Below are 16723 nucleotides of genomic sequence, written 5' to 3' on the forward strand. Positions count from 1 at the left end.
ACCTGTAGATATTAAATCAAGTTTCTGTCTCAGTTTCAACATCTTCACGTCACTTATATTTCAATCAACTTTATTCCATCTGTCCCTTGATTTCATTTATTTTCTGTCGTATTTTGCAGATTATTTAATTGATTAAAACATTTTCTTGAGTTTTACTTTCTTCTTCTTTTTTTGTTCAGTTCTTCTACACCTTAGATTTACTCTTTTCTACACTTCTGTCTATCTGTCTCTGTCTCTGTCTTTTTGTCCATGTCATCTTTCAGTTCTTCACCTCCTCTTGTTTGTTGTTTCTTCACCTCCTCTTGTTTGTTGTTTCTTCACCTCCTCTTGTTTGTTGTTTCTTCACCTCCTCTTGTTTGTTGTTTCTTCACCTCCTCTTGTTTGTTGTTTCTTCACCTCCTCTTGTTTGTTGTGTCTTCACCTCCTCTTGTTTGTTGTTTCTTCACCTCCTCTTGTTTGTTGTTTCTTCACCTCCTCCTGTTTGTTGTGTCTTCACCTCCTCTTGTTTGTTGTTTCTTCACCTCCTCTTGTTTGTTGTTTCTTCACCTCCTCTTGTTTGTTGTTTCTTCACCTCCTCTTGTTTGTTGTTTCTTCACCTCCTCTTGTTTGTTTCTTCTTCACCTCCTCCTGTTTGTTGTTTCTTCACCTCCTCTTGTTTGTTGTTTCTTCACCTCCTCCTGTTTGTTGTTTCTTCACCTCCTCTTGTTTGTTGTTTATTCACCTCCTCTTGTTTGTTGTTTCTTCACCTCCTCTTGTTTGTTGTTTCTTCACCTCCTCTTGTTTGTTGTTTCTTCACCTCCTCTTGTTTGTTGTTTCTTCACCTCCTGTTTGTTGTTTCTTCACCTCCTGTTTGTTGTTTCTTCACCTCCTCTTGTTTGTTGTTTCTTCACCTCCTCTTGTTTGTTGTTTCTTCACCTCCTCTTGTTTGTTTCTTCTTCACCTCCTCCTGTTTGTTGTTTTTTCACCTCCTCTTGTTTGTTGTTTCTTCACCTCCTCCTGTTTGTTGTTTCTTCACCTCCTCTTGTTTGTTGTTTCTTCACCTCCTCTTGTTTGTTGTTTCTTCACCTCCTCTTGTTTGTTGTTTCTTCACCTCCTCTTGTTTGTTGTTTCTTCACCTCCTCTTGTTTGTTGTTTCTTCACCTCCTCTTGTTTGTTGTGTCTTCACCTCCTCTTGTTTGTTGTTTCTTCACCTCCTCTTGTTTGTTGTTTCTTCACCTCCTCCTGTTTGTTGTGTCTTCACCTCCTCTTGTTTGTTGTTTCTTCACCTCCTCTTGTTTGTTGTTTCTTCACCTCCTCTTGTTTGTTGTTTCTTCACCTCCTCTTGTTTGTTTCTTCTTCACCTCCTCTTGTTTGTTGTTTCTTCACCTCCTCTTGTTTGTTGTTTCTTCACCTCCTCCTGTTTGTTGTTTCTTCACCTCCTCTTGTTTGTTGTTTATTCACCTCCTCTTGTTTGTTGTTTCTTCACCTCCTCTTGTTTGTTGTTTCTTCACCTCCTCCTGTTTGTTGTGTCTTCACCTCCTCTTGTTTGTTGTTTCTTCACCTCCTCTTGTTTGTTGTTTCTTCACCTCCTCTTGTTTGTTGTTCTTCACCTCCTCTTGTTTGTTGTTTCTTCACCTCCTCTTGTTTGTTGTTCTTCACCTCCTGTTTGTTGTTCTTCACCTCCTGTTTGTTGTTTCTTCACCTCCTCCTGTTTGTTGTTTCTTCACCTCCTCTTGTTTGTTGTTTCTTCACCTCCTCTTGTTTGTTGTGTCTTCACCTCCTCTTGTTTGTTGTTTCTTCACCTCCTCTTGTTTGTTGTTTCTTCACCTCCTCTTGTTTGTTGTTTCTTCACCTCCTCCTGTTTGTTGTGTCTTCACCTCCTCTTGTTTGTTGTTTCTTCACCTCCTCTTGTTTGTTGTTTCTTCACCTCCTCTTGTTTGTTGTTCTTCACCTCCTCTTGTTTGTTGGTTCTTCACCTCCTCTTGTTTGTTGTTTCTTCACCTCCTCTTGTTTGTTTCTTCTTCACCTCCTCTTGTTTGTTGTTTCTTCACCTCCTCTTGTTTGTTTCTTCTTCACCTCCTCTTGTTTGTTGTTTCTTCACCTCCTCTTGTTTGTTGTTTCTTCACCTCCTCTTGTTTGTTGTTTCTTCATCTCCTCTTGTTTGTTGTTTCTTCACCTCCTCTTGTTTGTTGTTTCTTCACCTCTTGTTTGTTGTTTCTTCACCTCTTCTTGTTTGTTGTTTCTTCACCTCCTCTTGTTGTTTCTTCTTCACCTCCTCCTGTTTGTTGTTTCTTCACCTCCTCTTGTTTATTGTTTCTTCACCTCCTCTTGTTTGTTGTTTCTTCACCTCCTCTTGTTTGTTGTTTCTTCACCTCCTCCTGTTTGTTGTGTCTTCACCTCCTCTTGTTTGTTGTTTCTTCACCTCCTCTTGTTTGTTGTTTCTTCACCTCCTCTTGTTTGTTGTTTCTTCACCTCCTCTTGTTTGTTGTTTCTTCACCTCCTCTTGTTTGTTGTTTCTTCACCTCCTCCTGTTTGTTGTGTCTTCACCTCCTCTTGTTTGTTGTTTCTTCACCTCCTCTTGTTTGTTGTTTCTTCACCTCCTCTTGTTTGTTGTTTCTTCACCTCCTCTTGTTTGTTGTTTCTTCACCTCCTCTTGTTTGTTGTTTCTTCACCTCCTCTTGTTTGTTGTTTCTTCACCTCCTCTTGTTTGTTGTTTCTTCACCTCCTCTTGTTTGTTGTTTCTTCACCTCCTCGTCACTGAAGGAGTCAAACACGTCTCAGCTGTCGACCTGCTTCTGTCCTCGTCTGCGCAGACAGACAGATTTCCTCTGATGTGTCAAGACGACACAGAACAAAGTGATGAATCATCCTCAGTCCTCTGATATGATGCAGTAAACGTCCTAATGCCACAATGTAGAAATACTCCGTTACGAGTAAAAGTACTAATACCACAATGTAGAAATACTCCGTTACGAGTAAAAGTACTAATACCACAATGTAGAAATACTCCGTTACGAGTAAAAGTACTAATACCACAATGTAGAAATACTCCGTTACAAGTAAAAGTACTAATACCACAATGTAGAAATACTCCGTTACAAGTAAAAGTACTAATACCACAATGTAGAAATACTCCGTTACAAGTAAAAGTACTAATACCACAATGTAGAAATACTCTGTTACAAGTAAAAGTACTAATACCACAATGTAGAAATACTCCGTTACAAGTAAAAGTACTAATACCACAATGTAGAAATACTCCGTTACAAGTAAAAGTATTATCATCAAAATATACTTCAAGTACTAAAAGAAAAAGCAGTTATCATGTAGAACATCAATGAGGTAAAACAGGAGAATATAAATGACAGTATGAGTTAGTTGTATTAGTTTATATGGATTTATTATGACTTCTTTGTCTTTTATCTTCATATATTCATCTTTATATTGTCTTCATTCTTAAACTCACAGTTTGTGCTGAGGACGTTCCATGAATCAGGTTCCTGTTCTAAAGTCAGAGGAAGTCAAACGAGTCCAGACGAGTTCAAAGTTGATGAAAGTAAAAAGTTCTCCGTGAGACTCATGAATGTTGCAGGAGGAACATGAATATTACAGAGCGTCAGTTAAAGCTGCTGAGCTGAACGCAGCGTTCGTGAATTAAACATCTCTCTGATTCATAATGTAGCAATGAGGTACGGAGACACGGAGACAATGCAAACACCGAGGGGGGTCAGCATCCTGACAGACGGACACTCCGAGGACCTGAGGGTTCACCGGAGGAGAGGACAAGTAGAGAAACCTGCTGCCAATAAGAAGGAGGGGTCAGGCTGTAGACCAGATCCTGGAGGGGTCATCCAAGACTCCAGACTATGTGCACCCTCATAAAGAGCATCAAGGAGGACCTCCAGTCCAGCGACGCCAAAACCGAAGAACTCGAGAGACCTCATGAAGAGGACTTTCATCACTAGAGACTCTCGGTTCTAAACGGGAACCCATGAGACCAGTAAAGACCAGTTAGTATTGATGTGGTCCAGAGTTAGCGGTTCGGCTTTCGGTACTTTAGAAGTTCAGCCTGAAACAGACAGGAAGTAAAGAGCTGTATAAAGGTAGCGTGTGTGTGTGATGTATATTTAATGAGATTAACATCTGGAGCGGATTGAATGGAGGACGAACGGGACGCTCCTCCACCACAGTGACTCAACATCAGAGTGTTCAGAGGGAATCAAACCGCCGGCCTCAGACTGAGACTCACTGCTTCAGTCTGTCTCATATAATAATCACAATAATAAACTCTGTTTATTGGCGTAGCCTCAAACTAACTAGAGACAGAACTACACGGAGCCGAGTGACAGAAATAACTGGTCACATGATGCGTGGTCATCAGAGGTCACATGAACAAACACGTCTGTGATGTCGTGGATGAGTCGACAGCTTCCTGTTTTCTTTGTTCTTTGTTCTCCGTCGCCTCTAAAAATAACTTTCAGCTTCATTTTTATCTCTGAGACTAAAAATAAGTTTGTTTTAAAATCCAACAACATCTGCATGTTCAGGGTTAAACAGAAAGAAACGAATTTGATCACATTTCACGAACAGACAGACAGACAGACAGACAGACAGACAGGTGGACAGTCTGTGGTGTGTTTGCGTCTCCTGGTCCCGTCACATTGAACCAGGTCTTGGACCAGGTCTTGTTGGATGCTCTGTGGCCTCATTTCTTCTGACTGTCTGTAATCTCTGTGTCTGCATATTTTCTCTGTGCAACATTCACCATCAGACTAAAAACAGGAACTATGAAAACCTCGACCAACACAACTATGACTTCAGGAGAACGCCCAAGGTATAAACTTGCATGGTCAGCTGATGCACGCCGCCCAACCAATGAGCTCGCTCGGTAGTGGCGGCACCGCCCCCCCCCCCCCCCCGCCCAGAATCCGATCCAGAGATAGACTCTTATCCTGGTGACTCGTCTTTTCTCCACCATCTCTTTACGTTCTTTTGATTTCTCATGACTCCTGCACACGGGGGGGATGGGTTCACACTTGCAAGAGAGACGCCCCTCCTCTCCCCCCCTGAGTTTTTTTCCATGTGAAGCGTTGCATGCAGCCAGGCTGATGCTTGGTTCTGTATGCAGATCTGAGGAAATGCCGCCCACCAGGATCCTCGTGCTCCTTCTGCAACATCAAACCTCCTTTTTCTTTCTCCTTCCTCCTCCTATCCATCTCTCTCCTCCCCCATCTTCCTTGTCTCCTCTCAATCTCTTCTTCTTTTATTATTTGCGGTTGCATCAGTGCTCTCTAACATGCACGTCCCTGATTGGTTGGTTGGTTGGTTGAAAGCGCCTCAGTCTGCATGTGCCACCACACCACGCACAACCTTTTGCCCCTCCTTTCTTTGTATTCAAGCTTCGACTTTTGAGTTTTTATTTCAGTTCAGCGGCAGAACACACCCCCCCATGGTGGCGTGGGTGAGAGGGAGCATGGTTGAGGCTGAGGTCATGGGGGGGTTGGTTCACAGCTAATAATGCGTGTCCTATGATGTGTCCTGTGGTGTTTTGTTATGCCGTGTTTCTCAATGTCCCACGATGTGACCTGCCGCGCTGCCACCTGTCGCCCTGCGTGGTGTCCCCCCCCCCCCCCCCCAGGCGGAGAAGGTGCTGCTGTTCAGCCCGGACACCAACCTGACGGCTCTGCTGCTGGAGGCCAAAGACCTGGAGGCCCGAGTCATCATCCTCTCTGCCAGGTTTGTGGTGTTTTGGTTGGTTGCCAGGTGGTTTCCATGGTGATCTGGGAGGTAGCTGCCGTATTATGGGCTGTTGCTGTATACTTGCAGCGCTGATACTGACCTCATCAAGGGGATCTGATCAGAGTTTATTCTGCTTTATTTATTGGAGCAGTGCTAGTAGTTAGTAGAGGATACATCAGAGAAATGCATCCTGGTACATGTAGGTATTGCTGGCACAGGCCTGCAGCAGAACTCAGCTTTCTGAGTCAAGATAGCAACAAATCAGCACCGACCGAACAGGGTGAGGGTACATGAGAGAGGGTTAGGGTACATGAGAGAGGGTTAGGGTACACGTGAGATGGTGAGGGTACATGAGAGAGGGTTAGGGTACATGAGAGAGGGTTAGGGTACACGTGAGATGGTGAGGGTACATGAGAGAGGGTTAGGGTACATGAGAGAGGGTTAGGGTACACGTGAGATGGTGAGGGTACATGAGAGAGGGTTAGGGTACATGTGAAATGGTTAGGGTACATGTGAGATGGTGAGGGTACATGAGAGATGGTGAGGGTACATGAGAGATGGTGAGGGTACATGAGAGATGGTGAGGGTACATGAGAGATGGTTAGGGTACATGAGAGAGGGTTAGGGTACATGTGAGATGGTTAGGGTACATGAGAGAGGGTTAGGGTACATGAGAGAGGGTTAGGGTACGTGAGAGAGGGTTAGGGTACACGTGAGATGGTTAGGGTACATGAGAGAGGGTTAGGGTACATGAGAGAGGGTTAGGGTACGTGAGAGAGGGTTAGGGTACACGTGAGATGGTTAGGGTACATGAGAGAGGGTTAGGGTACGTGAGAGAGAGTTAGGGTACATGTGAGATGGTGAGGGTACATGAGAGATGGTTGGAGTACATGTGAGATGGTTAGGGTACATGAGAGAGGGTTAGGGTACATGTGAGATGGTGAGGGTACATGATGGTTAGGGTACATGAGAGAGGGTTAGGGTACATGTGAGATGGTGAGGGTACATGAGCGATGGTGAGGGTACATGAGAGATGGTTAGGGTACATGAGATGGTTAGGGTACATGATGGTTAGGGTACATGAGAGAGGGTTAGGGTACATCTGAGATGGTGAGGGTACATGTGAGATGGTTAGGGTACATGAGAGAGGGTTAGGGTACATGTGAGATGGTGAGGGTACATGAGCGATGGTGAGGGTACATGAGAGATGGTTAGGGTACATGAGATGGTTAGGGTACATGATGGTTAGGGTACATGAGAGGTTTAGGGTACATGTGAGATGGTTAGGGTACATGAGGGTTAGGGTATATGTGAGATGGTGAGGGTACATGAGAGAGGGTTAGGGTACATGTGAGATGGTGAGGGTACATGAGAGATGGTGAGGGTACATGAGAGAGGGTTAGGGTACATGAGAGAGGGTTAGGGTACATGTGAGATGGTTAGGGTACATGAGGGTTAGGGTATATGTGAGATGGTGAGGGTACATGAGATGGTTAGGGTACATGAGAGAGGGTTAGGGTACTTGTGAGATGGTGAGGGTACATGAGAGATGGTGAGGGTACATGAGAGAGGGTTAGGGTACATGTGAGATGGTTAGGGTACATGAGAGAGGGTTAGGGTACACGTGAGATGGTTAGGGTACATGAGGGTTAGGGTACATGAGAGAGGGTTAGGGTACATGAGAGATGGTTAGTGTACATGAGAGAGGGTTAGGGTACATGAGAGAGGGTTAGGGTACACGTGAGATGGTTAGGGTACATGAGAGATGGTTAGGGTACACATGAGATGGTTAGGGTACATGAGGGTTAGGGTACACGTGAGATGGTTAGGGTACATGAGAGAGGGTTAGGGTACATGTGAGATGGTGAGGGTACATGAGCGATGGTGAGGGTACATGAGATGGTTAGGGTACATGATGGTTAGGGTACATGAGAGAGGGTTAGGGTACATGTGAGATGGTTAGGGTACATGAGGGTTAGGGTATATGTGAGATGGTGAGGGTACATGAGATGGTTAGGGTACATGAGAGAGGGTTAGGGTACATGTGAGAGGGTTAGGGTACACGTGAGATGGTTAGGGTACATGAGAGAGGGTTAGGGTACATGAGGGTTAGGGTACATGAGAGAGGGTTAGGGTACATGAGAGATGGTTAGGGTACATGAGGGTTAGGGTACATGAGAGAGGGTTAGGGTATATGAGGGTTAGGGTACATGTGAGAGGGTTAGGGTACACGTGAGATGGTTAGGGTACACGAGAGAGGGTTAGGGTACATGCGAGAGGGTTAGGGTACATGAGGGTTAGGGTACATGAGGGTTAGGGTATATGCGAGAGGGTTAGGGTACATGAGGGTTAGGGTACATGAGGGTTAGGGTACATGTGAGAGGGTTAGGGTACACGTGAGATGGTTAGGGTACACGAGAGAGGGTTAGGGTACACGAGAGAGGGTTAGGGTACATGAGGGCTGGTTGGGGTACATGAGAGAGGGTTAGGGTACACATGAGATGGTGAGGTACATGAGAGGGTCACCAGGCTGTATTAATTATTATTGTTATTAGTACTACTGTATTAGTGTGAACTGTTCTTTGTGTGTTTGCAGTGAGGATGAAGCTGCAGCTGTGTATAAAGCAGCCCGTCAGCTCAACATGACCGGCTCTGGTTACGTCTGGCTGGTCGGAGAGAGAGAGATGACCGGCAAAGCTCTGAGTGAAGCTCCAGATGGTACATCAGCCTGTGCCTCCTCTTCCTCACCTCTCTTCTTCCTCACTCCTCTGGAACTCTCTCTGTCTCCGTCTCTCAGCTCTGCTTCCATCCGACTGTCAAGATAATTCGCTACAAAGTCTGACAGTTTTGCCAAAAAGTCCAATTAGAGAGGAGGTGTTTGTATCAGTGGTGCTTCACAGTTAGCTGTGATGAAGCTCTTAAAATGGCCGTCACATGCCGAATCACGAGACGCAGCTCATCAGAGAATAAACACCAAAGTCTTCAAGCGCTGCGCTCCTGTTGTTTCTATATTTGTACCGTCAGCTTTAAGCTTTTCTGACTGAGCTGACTTCAGACACATCAGCATGTCGCTGCACATCTGAAGGTTTGATTCATGCAGACAACACGTAAACAAGGTCGCTTTGCAAAGAGCAGCCAGAAAATAGGAAGTAAAGACAAACATGATGGAAACTACAAGAGGAAAAGAGACTTAGCAACACTTCACTAACCAGATATTACTATTACTATATTATTATAAACACCAAAGAGTCATTAATAATAGCTTTGGTTGTATCAGGATCTGGTTGCTACGGCGTCCCTTTGGTTTTCTAGGCGTCTGGCTTAAAGAACAGGCGTCTGGTGTAAAGAACAGGCGTCTGGCTTAAAGAACAGGCGTCTGGCTTAAAGAACAGGCGTCTGGTGTAAAGAACAGGCATCTGGCTTAAAGAACAGGCGTCTGGTTTAAAGAACAGGCGACTGGTTTAAAGAACAGGCGTCTGGCTTAAAGAACAGGCGTCTGGCTTAAAGAACAGGCGTCTGGTTTAAAGAACAGGCGTCTGGCTTAAAGAACAGCCGTCTGGTGTAAAGAACAGGCGTCTGGTTTAAAGAACAGCCGTCTGGTGTAAAGAACAGGCGTCTGGTTTAAAGAACAGGCGTCTGGTGTAAAGAACAGGCGTCTGGTTTAAAGAACAGGCGTCTGGTTTAAAGAACAGGCGTCTGGTTTAAAGAACAGGCGTCTGGCTTAAAGAACAGGCATGTGGTGTAAAGAACAGGTGTCTTCACGTGTGTTTAGATGTAAAAGGGTGTAACAACAGGTTTATCTGTGCTGTTATGAAAATATTAAAACAACAGGAAACCTTTCACAAAATATTCTTTGTTGAGAAAGAGCTTAGATATTTAATACAAACAAACATACGTTAATAGAGTTACTAGAAGAAGAAGGGCAAGGTAATTTTATAAAATACATAAAACCAAAAAATAGAGCTATGGCTGAAGAAAAAAATGTAAATAAAAACCTCACTATCAGTCAGTTATTGGAAATCAAAAACAGCTAAAACTATTTAAACCAATCAGGATCCCCGGCACGTCAGACAGGAAAGCCCGCCTCAGGCAGGGAGAGCCAATCACAGCCCACCAGCGTACAAACAAACCCTGTGAACCAATCATTCGACGAGGCGGTCGGATGGAATCATGGCCGTTCTGTCTCTGCCTCTCTCTGTCTGCTCGTGCTGTAGGTCTCTGATGAAGGACGCTCCTCCTCATCACAGTCAGTTAGCTCCTCAGCGTCCTGGTGTGTTGTTCTCTCTCTGGTTTCTTCTAACTTGCCGGTTGAACGTTTAAACATTCAGAGCAGAACCGACGACGTGTTTAAAGGTTCCTAACCGCTCTTTTATTTTCTGGCTCATTGTAACTGTGTGGCTTTAAATGTGTCTAACATCTTTTTGTTTGTTTCATTTTCTATAGTGTGTGTCGTCCGCCCACCCGTCCTCTCAGTACTGTAACATGGGTGCCGGGGGGGGGGGCTTTATTCAGGTTCGATGGGGGGGGGGGTTGTTTGATAACAGCTAGTGTTACTACGGTTACCGTGACGTGTGTCTGAACAAGCACTGGTAAGATGCCGCCGCTGCTTCCTGTTTCCTGCTTGATGCTTTTGCCCATTGGCCAATAGAGGCCCCGCCCACATGCAACATGGCGCCCTGCCCGCCTGCCAGGGAGGGGGCGGGGTTTATTGAGTCAGCTGATTACCCAGCAGGCCAGACGACATCGTGACGTAAACAGAGCTACACTATGAAAGTATGTGGACGCCCCTCTAGAGGAGGCCAGGGTCTGGTTCCTGGTCTGGTTTAAATCGTCCCCCCAACAGAAAGCAGATCCTTAAAGAACTGGTTTGACCTCAGCCCCCTCTTACTGAACCAGACCTACCACTGGGACCCAGACTGGATCCCCCCTATCAGAGCAGCTCATAGCTCATGTCCCAAATTCCGGACTTCCTGTGAGCCGGTAACAGCAGTGGCTGCTGGGTAATCGGCTCCCCGCCACTTTTGTCTCAGAATAAACATCCTCACCAGCTGCTGCACTCTTAAACATGATGTGTTGTTTTTGCACACGTCCCCGTCTCCCCATCGATGAGTCAAAGAATCATCCATCATGATGTTAAGAGTGGAGCAGGACTGAACTCTGAAGATATCCCTCAGCTGCTTTTGTCTGTCGGAGAACTTTGAATGTTTCTTTTGAGGGAAAGCGTTTCAGATTGACTCTTGACTTTAACCCTCCTGGGTCACAGCACTCATATTTCAGACTTTATCGCGATCTCCTCCTTCAGGCTTTCAGACGAATCATCTCCAGGTTTGAACTGGAACATTTGCTCAAAGTTCCACACATACACGTACTCCATTTACTGCAGAGCTTTCAGCCACATCCCGTTGGAGGCTGATGAAGGCAATATATTTTGCCATCAGAATTTGTTCCTGAGCAGGTGCACGTGGGTCCTCATAATAATATAATATATACATGATAATAATATAATATGATGATATTAGATGCAGGTGTATACTAAGACCAGGTGGAGGCTCCTGTAGACCTGAACCAGAATACTTAGACCACAACGTTCCACCTCCCCAAAGTTCTCCAGGGTTCTTAAAGACTTTTCCAGGTTTTCTATACAGAATAACATGAACACCTGTAGCTGAAGAACAATACAACCCGATACAACAACCACGCTACAGCGCCTCACTAGATCTACTTTGTGTTGCATTAGATACTGCAAGTGTTCCTGTTATTGTGTCTATGGTGCCGAGGTTGTTTCTGAGATGATTCCCTGAAAAGAAACCGATGAAGCACTACTGTGACATCATGGATTTTAATGTTGCTTTTATCTTCATCAGACACTTGTCACATTATGACGAAAACAAATCTGCATTTGGTGCTTCAGCTAACGGAGCAATAGTCTGCTAACGCCGTCAGCATCCGGCATTGGAAAAGATGAGCTCTGCTTTAGTGAAACATGTTTAATGAGATGAAGCTAGCAGTAATATCTAGCTACAGCGCTAGCTACTAGTCCATTACCAAACATTAGCCAGCTGTTCTCAGCAGTTTGCTTGGTGAATGCTAACAGTGTTAGCCAGCTGTTCTCAGTAGTTTGCTTGGGGAATGCTAACAGTGTTAGCCAGCTGTTCTCAGTAGTTTGCTTGGGGAATGCTAACAGTGTCAGCCAGTTGTTCTCAGTAGTTTGCTTGGGGAATGCTAACAGTGTTAGCCAGCTGTTCCCAGTAGTTTGCTTGGGGAATACTAACAGTGTTAGCCAGTTGTTCTCAGTAGTTTGCGTGGGGAATGCTAACAGTGTTAGCCAGCTGTTCTCAATAGTTTGCTTGGGGAATGCTAACATTGTTAGCCAGCTGTTCTCAGTAGGCCTAGTTTGCTTGGGGAATGCTAACAGTGTTAGCCAGCTGTTCTCAGTAGTTTGCTTGAGGAATGCTAACAGTGTTAGCCAGTTCTCAGTAGGTTGCTTGGGGAATGCTAACAGTGTTAGCCAGCTGTTCTCAGTAGTTTGCTTGGGGAATGCTAACAGTGTTAGCCAGCTGTTCTCAGTAGTTTGCTTGGGGAATGCTAAAAGTGTTAGCCAGCTGTTCTCAGTAGTTTGCTTGGGGAATGCTAACAGTGTTAGCCAGCTGTTCTCAGTCGTTTGCTTGGGGAATGCTAACAGTGTTAGCCAGCTGTTTTCAGTAAGTTGCTTGGGGAATGCTAACAGTGTTAGCCAGCTGTTTTCAGTAAGTTGCTTGGGGAATGCTAACAGTATTAGCCAGCTGTTTTCAGTCGGTTGCTTGGGGAATGCTAAAAGTGTTAGCCAGCTGTTCTCAGTAGTTTGCTTGGGGAATGCTAACAGTGTTAGCCAGCTGTTCTCAGTCAGATGGAGGCAGATGTAGATACTTGCAGTGTGACGAGTTTCTGCTGACAAGGTTCAAACACCAAACAAGGTTCATAACGTCTCAGTGAGGCTTCTTCTGTCATGAGACAAGCGGCTGTGATTCTCAGAGTGAACTCCCAGCATGCAGTTTGGTGGTAGTGAACGCTGACCTGATGCCTGAAGCCCTGAGTGTGTGTTTAATTGACACTGAAGTACTCCTTTAGTTCCATCCGTAAGATTAATTAAAGTGAGTGTGAGCTTTTAATTAACTGTATGAATGAGGGCAGTTTTTAGTCTGCAGCCTTTACGCCTCCTGCTGTGTGTGTGTGTTAGTGTAACCTCTCTCTTCTGTGTGTGTGTGTGTGTGTGTGCATGTGTGTGTGTTGTGTGTGTGTTGCACGTGGTGCAGGCCTGCTGGGCCTCCAGCTGATTAACGGTAAGAACGAGTCGGCTCACATCGCGGACGCCGTGGCCGTGGTGGCTCAGTCTCTGCAGGAGCTGTTTGAGAAGGAGAACATCACGGAGCCTCCGCGGGGCTGCGTGGGGAACACCAACATCTGGAGGACGGGGCCACTCTTCAAACGGTCAGTACCGTGGTCAGAGGTCAACTGGGCTTCAAGTCATGTGTTTCTGTCCAGTAAACCAGAGCACGGACCAATCAGAGTCCTGTGAGGAGCTAAGGGGCGGGGCTTAGTTGTGGGGTTAGCATAGATGCTACAATAGCATCAGTTCTATCAAAAGTGGAGAGCACTTCTTCATTAAAAGAAGAGCAGAACGACACTGAAGGTTGATTGACAGATGGCTCATCCAATCACCTGTGACGTTATCTTTTCAATGCGCCAGTTTAAAATGAGGCTATTATGAATCTCACTGCCAGGATTGGCTCGATGTTCATGCTCACTGAGGTTCTGGTCACCCATCTTGTCCGGGTCCTCCTGTCCTGACCCGAACTACTCCAGGTTGAAGGTTAACGGGTAACAAGTAACCTTAACTAGTCGTCTCTGCCTCAACCAGCTCACTAGGGCGTGTCTCACCAAGAAGAGCAGTAAGATTCATAACTAACAAAGCATTGCTTCGATTTATTCAACAGAGACAGTAGAGAGCTGACCTCCACACATCTGGCCAACGCTGGATTACAAACCCCCAGAACCTCCGGGTTTGATATCAGGCCGTTAGTGTGAGGTCATTAGACTTCCGTAGCTGTGGAGGTGTTGATCACAGTGTCTTCTGACATGATGATGCTCAAGGTCTAAATCTAGTTTGAAGACCTCCATAAGTTGTCTTTCATCAAAATACCACAGTTGCTATTTTCTGACGTGGGAAAGTGTGATAAATCTCTGTACCAACCCAGATAAAGAACAAGTCATTGATTATATGTTACAGAAGGAAAAGAGAGAACGCTCTGATATATTTTACTGGATCTTTAAATCCAGTTCCTCTGACATGCTGGAATCAAACTAATGATGGAGCTGTGTTTGATTTCAACAGCTTCACTGAGAGTAGGAGTCAGGCTCTGGTCTCTGGACTCACAGGACCGGACTCTCTGCTGTCCACTGAGATCAGGATGGACTTGTCTGCTCCACCTTCAGCTCCACTGATCTGATCTGGAGTCAGCTTCTCCACCGGGATCATAATAAAACTCCGTGTCAGTCCTGCTTTCCTCTATGTGTGACCTACATACACCATCGAGTCCAGCTCGGATCACTGTTGTTTATGTGGTCCAGTATCACAGGCAGCGAGGTCACGTGACCTCGTCTCTACGTTCAGGTCACCACCAATACTAAACCGCTCTCACTCATCCTGCTCTCTGATTGGATCTCCAGAGTGCTGATGTCATCCAAGTACCCCGACGGTCTGACCGGACGAATCGAGTTTAACGATGACGGAGACCGACGCTTCGCCACCTACAGCATCCTGAATTACCAGCAGAAGCCAGGTCGCCTCGTCCAGGTCGGAGTCTTCAACGGATCCCAGGTACAGTACCCCTGGTCACACAGCTGGTCACACAGCTGGTCACACAGCTGGTCACACAGCTGGTCACACAGCTGGTCACACAGCTGGTCACACAGCTGGTCACACACCTGGTCACACAGCTGGTCACACAGCTGGTCACACAGCTGGTCACACAGCTGGTCACACACCTGGTCACACAGCTGGTCACACACCTGGTCCCACACCTGGGGTACATCCCAAGTCTCTTAACTGCATCCCTGTTTCCCTCACTTGTGTCCTTTCCTTGCGTCCTAGTCCCTCCCACCAGGGATGCATGGAGGAAACCATGCGAGGAGAGAGGAACGAGGAAATATGTTTTAGGAGACATGAGACGTCCTTTCCTCTGAAGCGTCACGTGAAGCGACGTCTGTTTCTGATGACGGAGGATCAGCTGATCACAGCTGATCAGCTGTCAGTCGCTTTAACAGCTGGAGAGACTTTAGATAAGTTAGTGTCTGTTCACATGATCACTGTGCTTAATAACAGTAACTAACAATACTAATAACTAATAAAGACACACAGTGATCACCACTGTAGAGTGTTTCTCTCTGTAGTCTGTTAAACTGTGTTCTGTTTATAAGCTCAGGATCCATTTCTACCGGTGGAATGCGATCGTCTTATTTATGAATTATTTGTCTATGTTTTTAAATTGTGACTGTGACGTCATTAATTAACCCAGAATATGATTGTTGTTTCTCTCAAATGATAAAACTCATCAAACACTCAGGAATGATGTAAAACGTGTTTGGTCTCTCAGCTCTCTCTCACTTTAATTGTGTTCATAATAAAGTTATTGAGGGAAACATCAGATCATGAAAACAGAAATCTTTCTATAAAATGTAGAAAGTTGTTTGTGGTCCTTTTGTTGTTCAGACTACAATGAACATTTATTTAAACCAGATGTTGAATCAGAAAACGAATCAAATATAAACTAGAGTTTATTCTGTGATCCGTCTTCACTGTTTACATGTTGAATAAAATCTCATCAGTCCGATCGGCTGCAGCGTCCAATCACATGACAGATGAACAATGAGGGGGCGTGTCGGCCGTTAAAACACTTCCTGGAAGTCTGTTCTCGTGAGTCCTCGCTCATGGCTCCTCAGAGATCCCTCCTCCCTCCTCCATCCTCAGAGCAGAAACAAGAGCTTTGGGACGGCCGTCAATATGGCGGCGCAGAACAACTTCCGGTTGATCGAGGATCGAAGAAATGACAATTAAGAGACTTGGGACGTACCCCTGGTTATACACCTGGTAACACACCTGACTATACACCTGGTTATACACCTGACTATACACCTGGTTATGCACCTGGTTATGCACCTGGTTATACACCTGACTATACACCTGGTTATACACCTGGTTATACACCTGGTTATGCACCTGGTTATACACCTGACTATACACCTGGTTATGCACCTGGTTATGCACCTGGTTATACACCTGGTTATACACCTGACTATACACCTGGTTATATACCTGACTATACACCTGGTTATGCACCTGGTTATACACCTGACTATACACCTGGTTATGCACCTGGTTATGCACCTGGTTATGCACCTGGTTATACACCTGGTTATACACCTGACTATGCACCTGGTTATGCACCTGGTTATACACCTGACTATACACCTGGTTATGCACCTGGTTATACACCTGACTATACACCTGGTTATATACCTGACTATACACCTGGTTATACACCTGACTATACACCTGGTTATGCACCTGGTTATACACCTGACTATACACCTGGTTATGCACCTGGTTATGCACCTGGTTATGCACCTGGTTAAACACCTGGTTACGTAGCTGGTTAAACACCAGGTTACACAGCTGGTTATACACATGCGTCCTACCAAGGAAGCATCCTTGACTTTGAGAAACACCCTGAGATGCAGGATCCAGTGTTTCTGGACTAAAAGCAGGATATTTCCTCCTGCTTTGTTAACTTGTTTCTCTAACAATAACTCCTTCATGTTGGTGAGTCAGTGAAGCTCTGAGGACTCATATTAGAACACTGTGATGACTCAATGCTAACAGGTTTGTTCACTTAACATCAGCATGTGTGTTGGTCTCCTGCCTCCAGAACTATTGATGTACAGATGAAGTATGTTGTCATTTAGTCAG

At 45.4% G+C, this 16723-nt stretch overlaps 1 protein-coding gene across 1 annotated transcript in view; it reads left to right on the top strand.

The window, feature by feature from the left end:
- The window catches only part of grin1b (glutamate receptor, ionotropic, N-methyl D-aspartate 1b), a gene marked incomplete at both ends in the record, with an annotated part of 48807 nt that overhangs the window by 15213 nt on the left and 16871 nt on the right, over window positions 1-16723 (top strand). Inside the window, 5 exons of the mRNA XM_079270705.1 lie at window positions 4751-4813; window positions 5618-5715; window positions 8315-8436; window positions 13011-13185; window positions 14425-14575. Of these exons, the coding sequence (XP_079126831.1) occupies window positions 4751-4813; window positions 5618-5715; window positions 8315-8436; window positions 13011-13185; window positions 14425-14575 (609 nt within the window). The remainder of the gene's footprint in view (window positions 1-4750; window positions 4814-5617; window positions 5716-8314; window positions 8437-13010; window positions 13186-14424; window positions 14576-16723) is intronic.

The sequence above is a fragment of the Melanostigma gelatinosum genome (assembly GCF_949748355.1).
Source record: "Melanostigma gelatinosum genome assembly, chromosome: 6".
NCBI lineage: Eukaryota > Metazoa > Chordata > Actinopteri > Perciformes > Zoarcidae > Melanostigma > Melanostigma gelatinosum.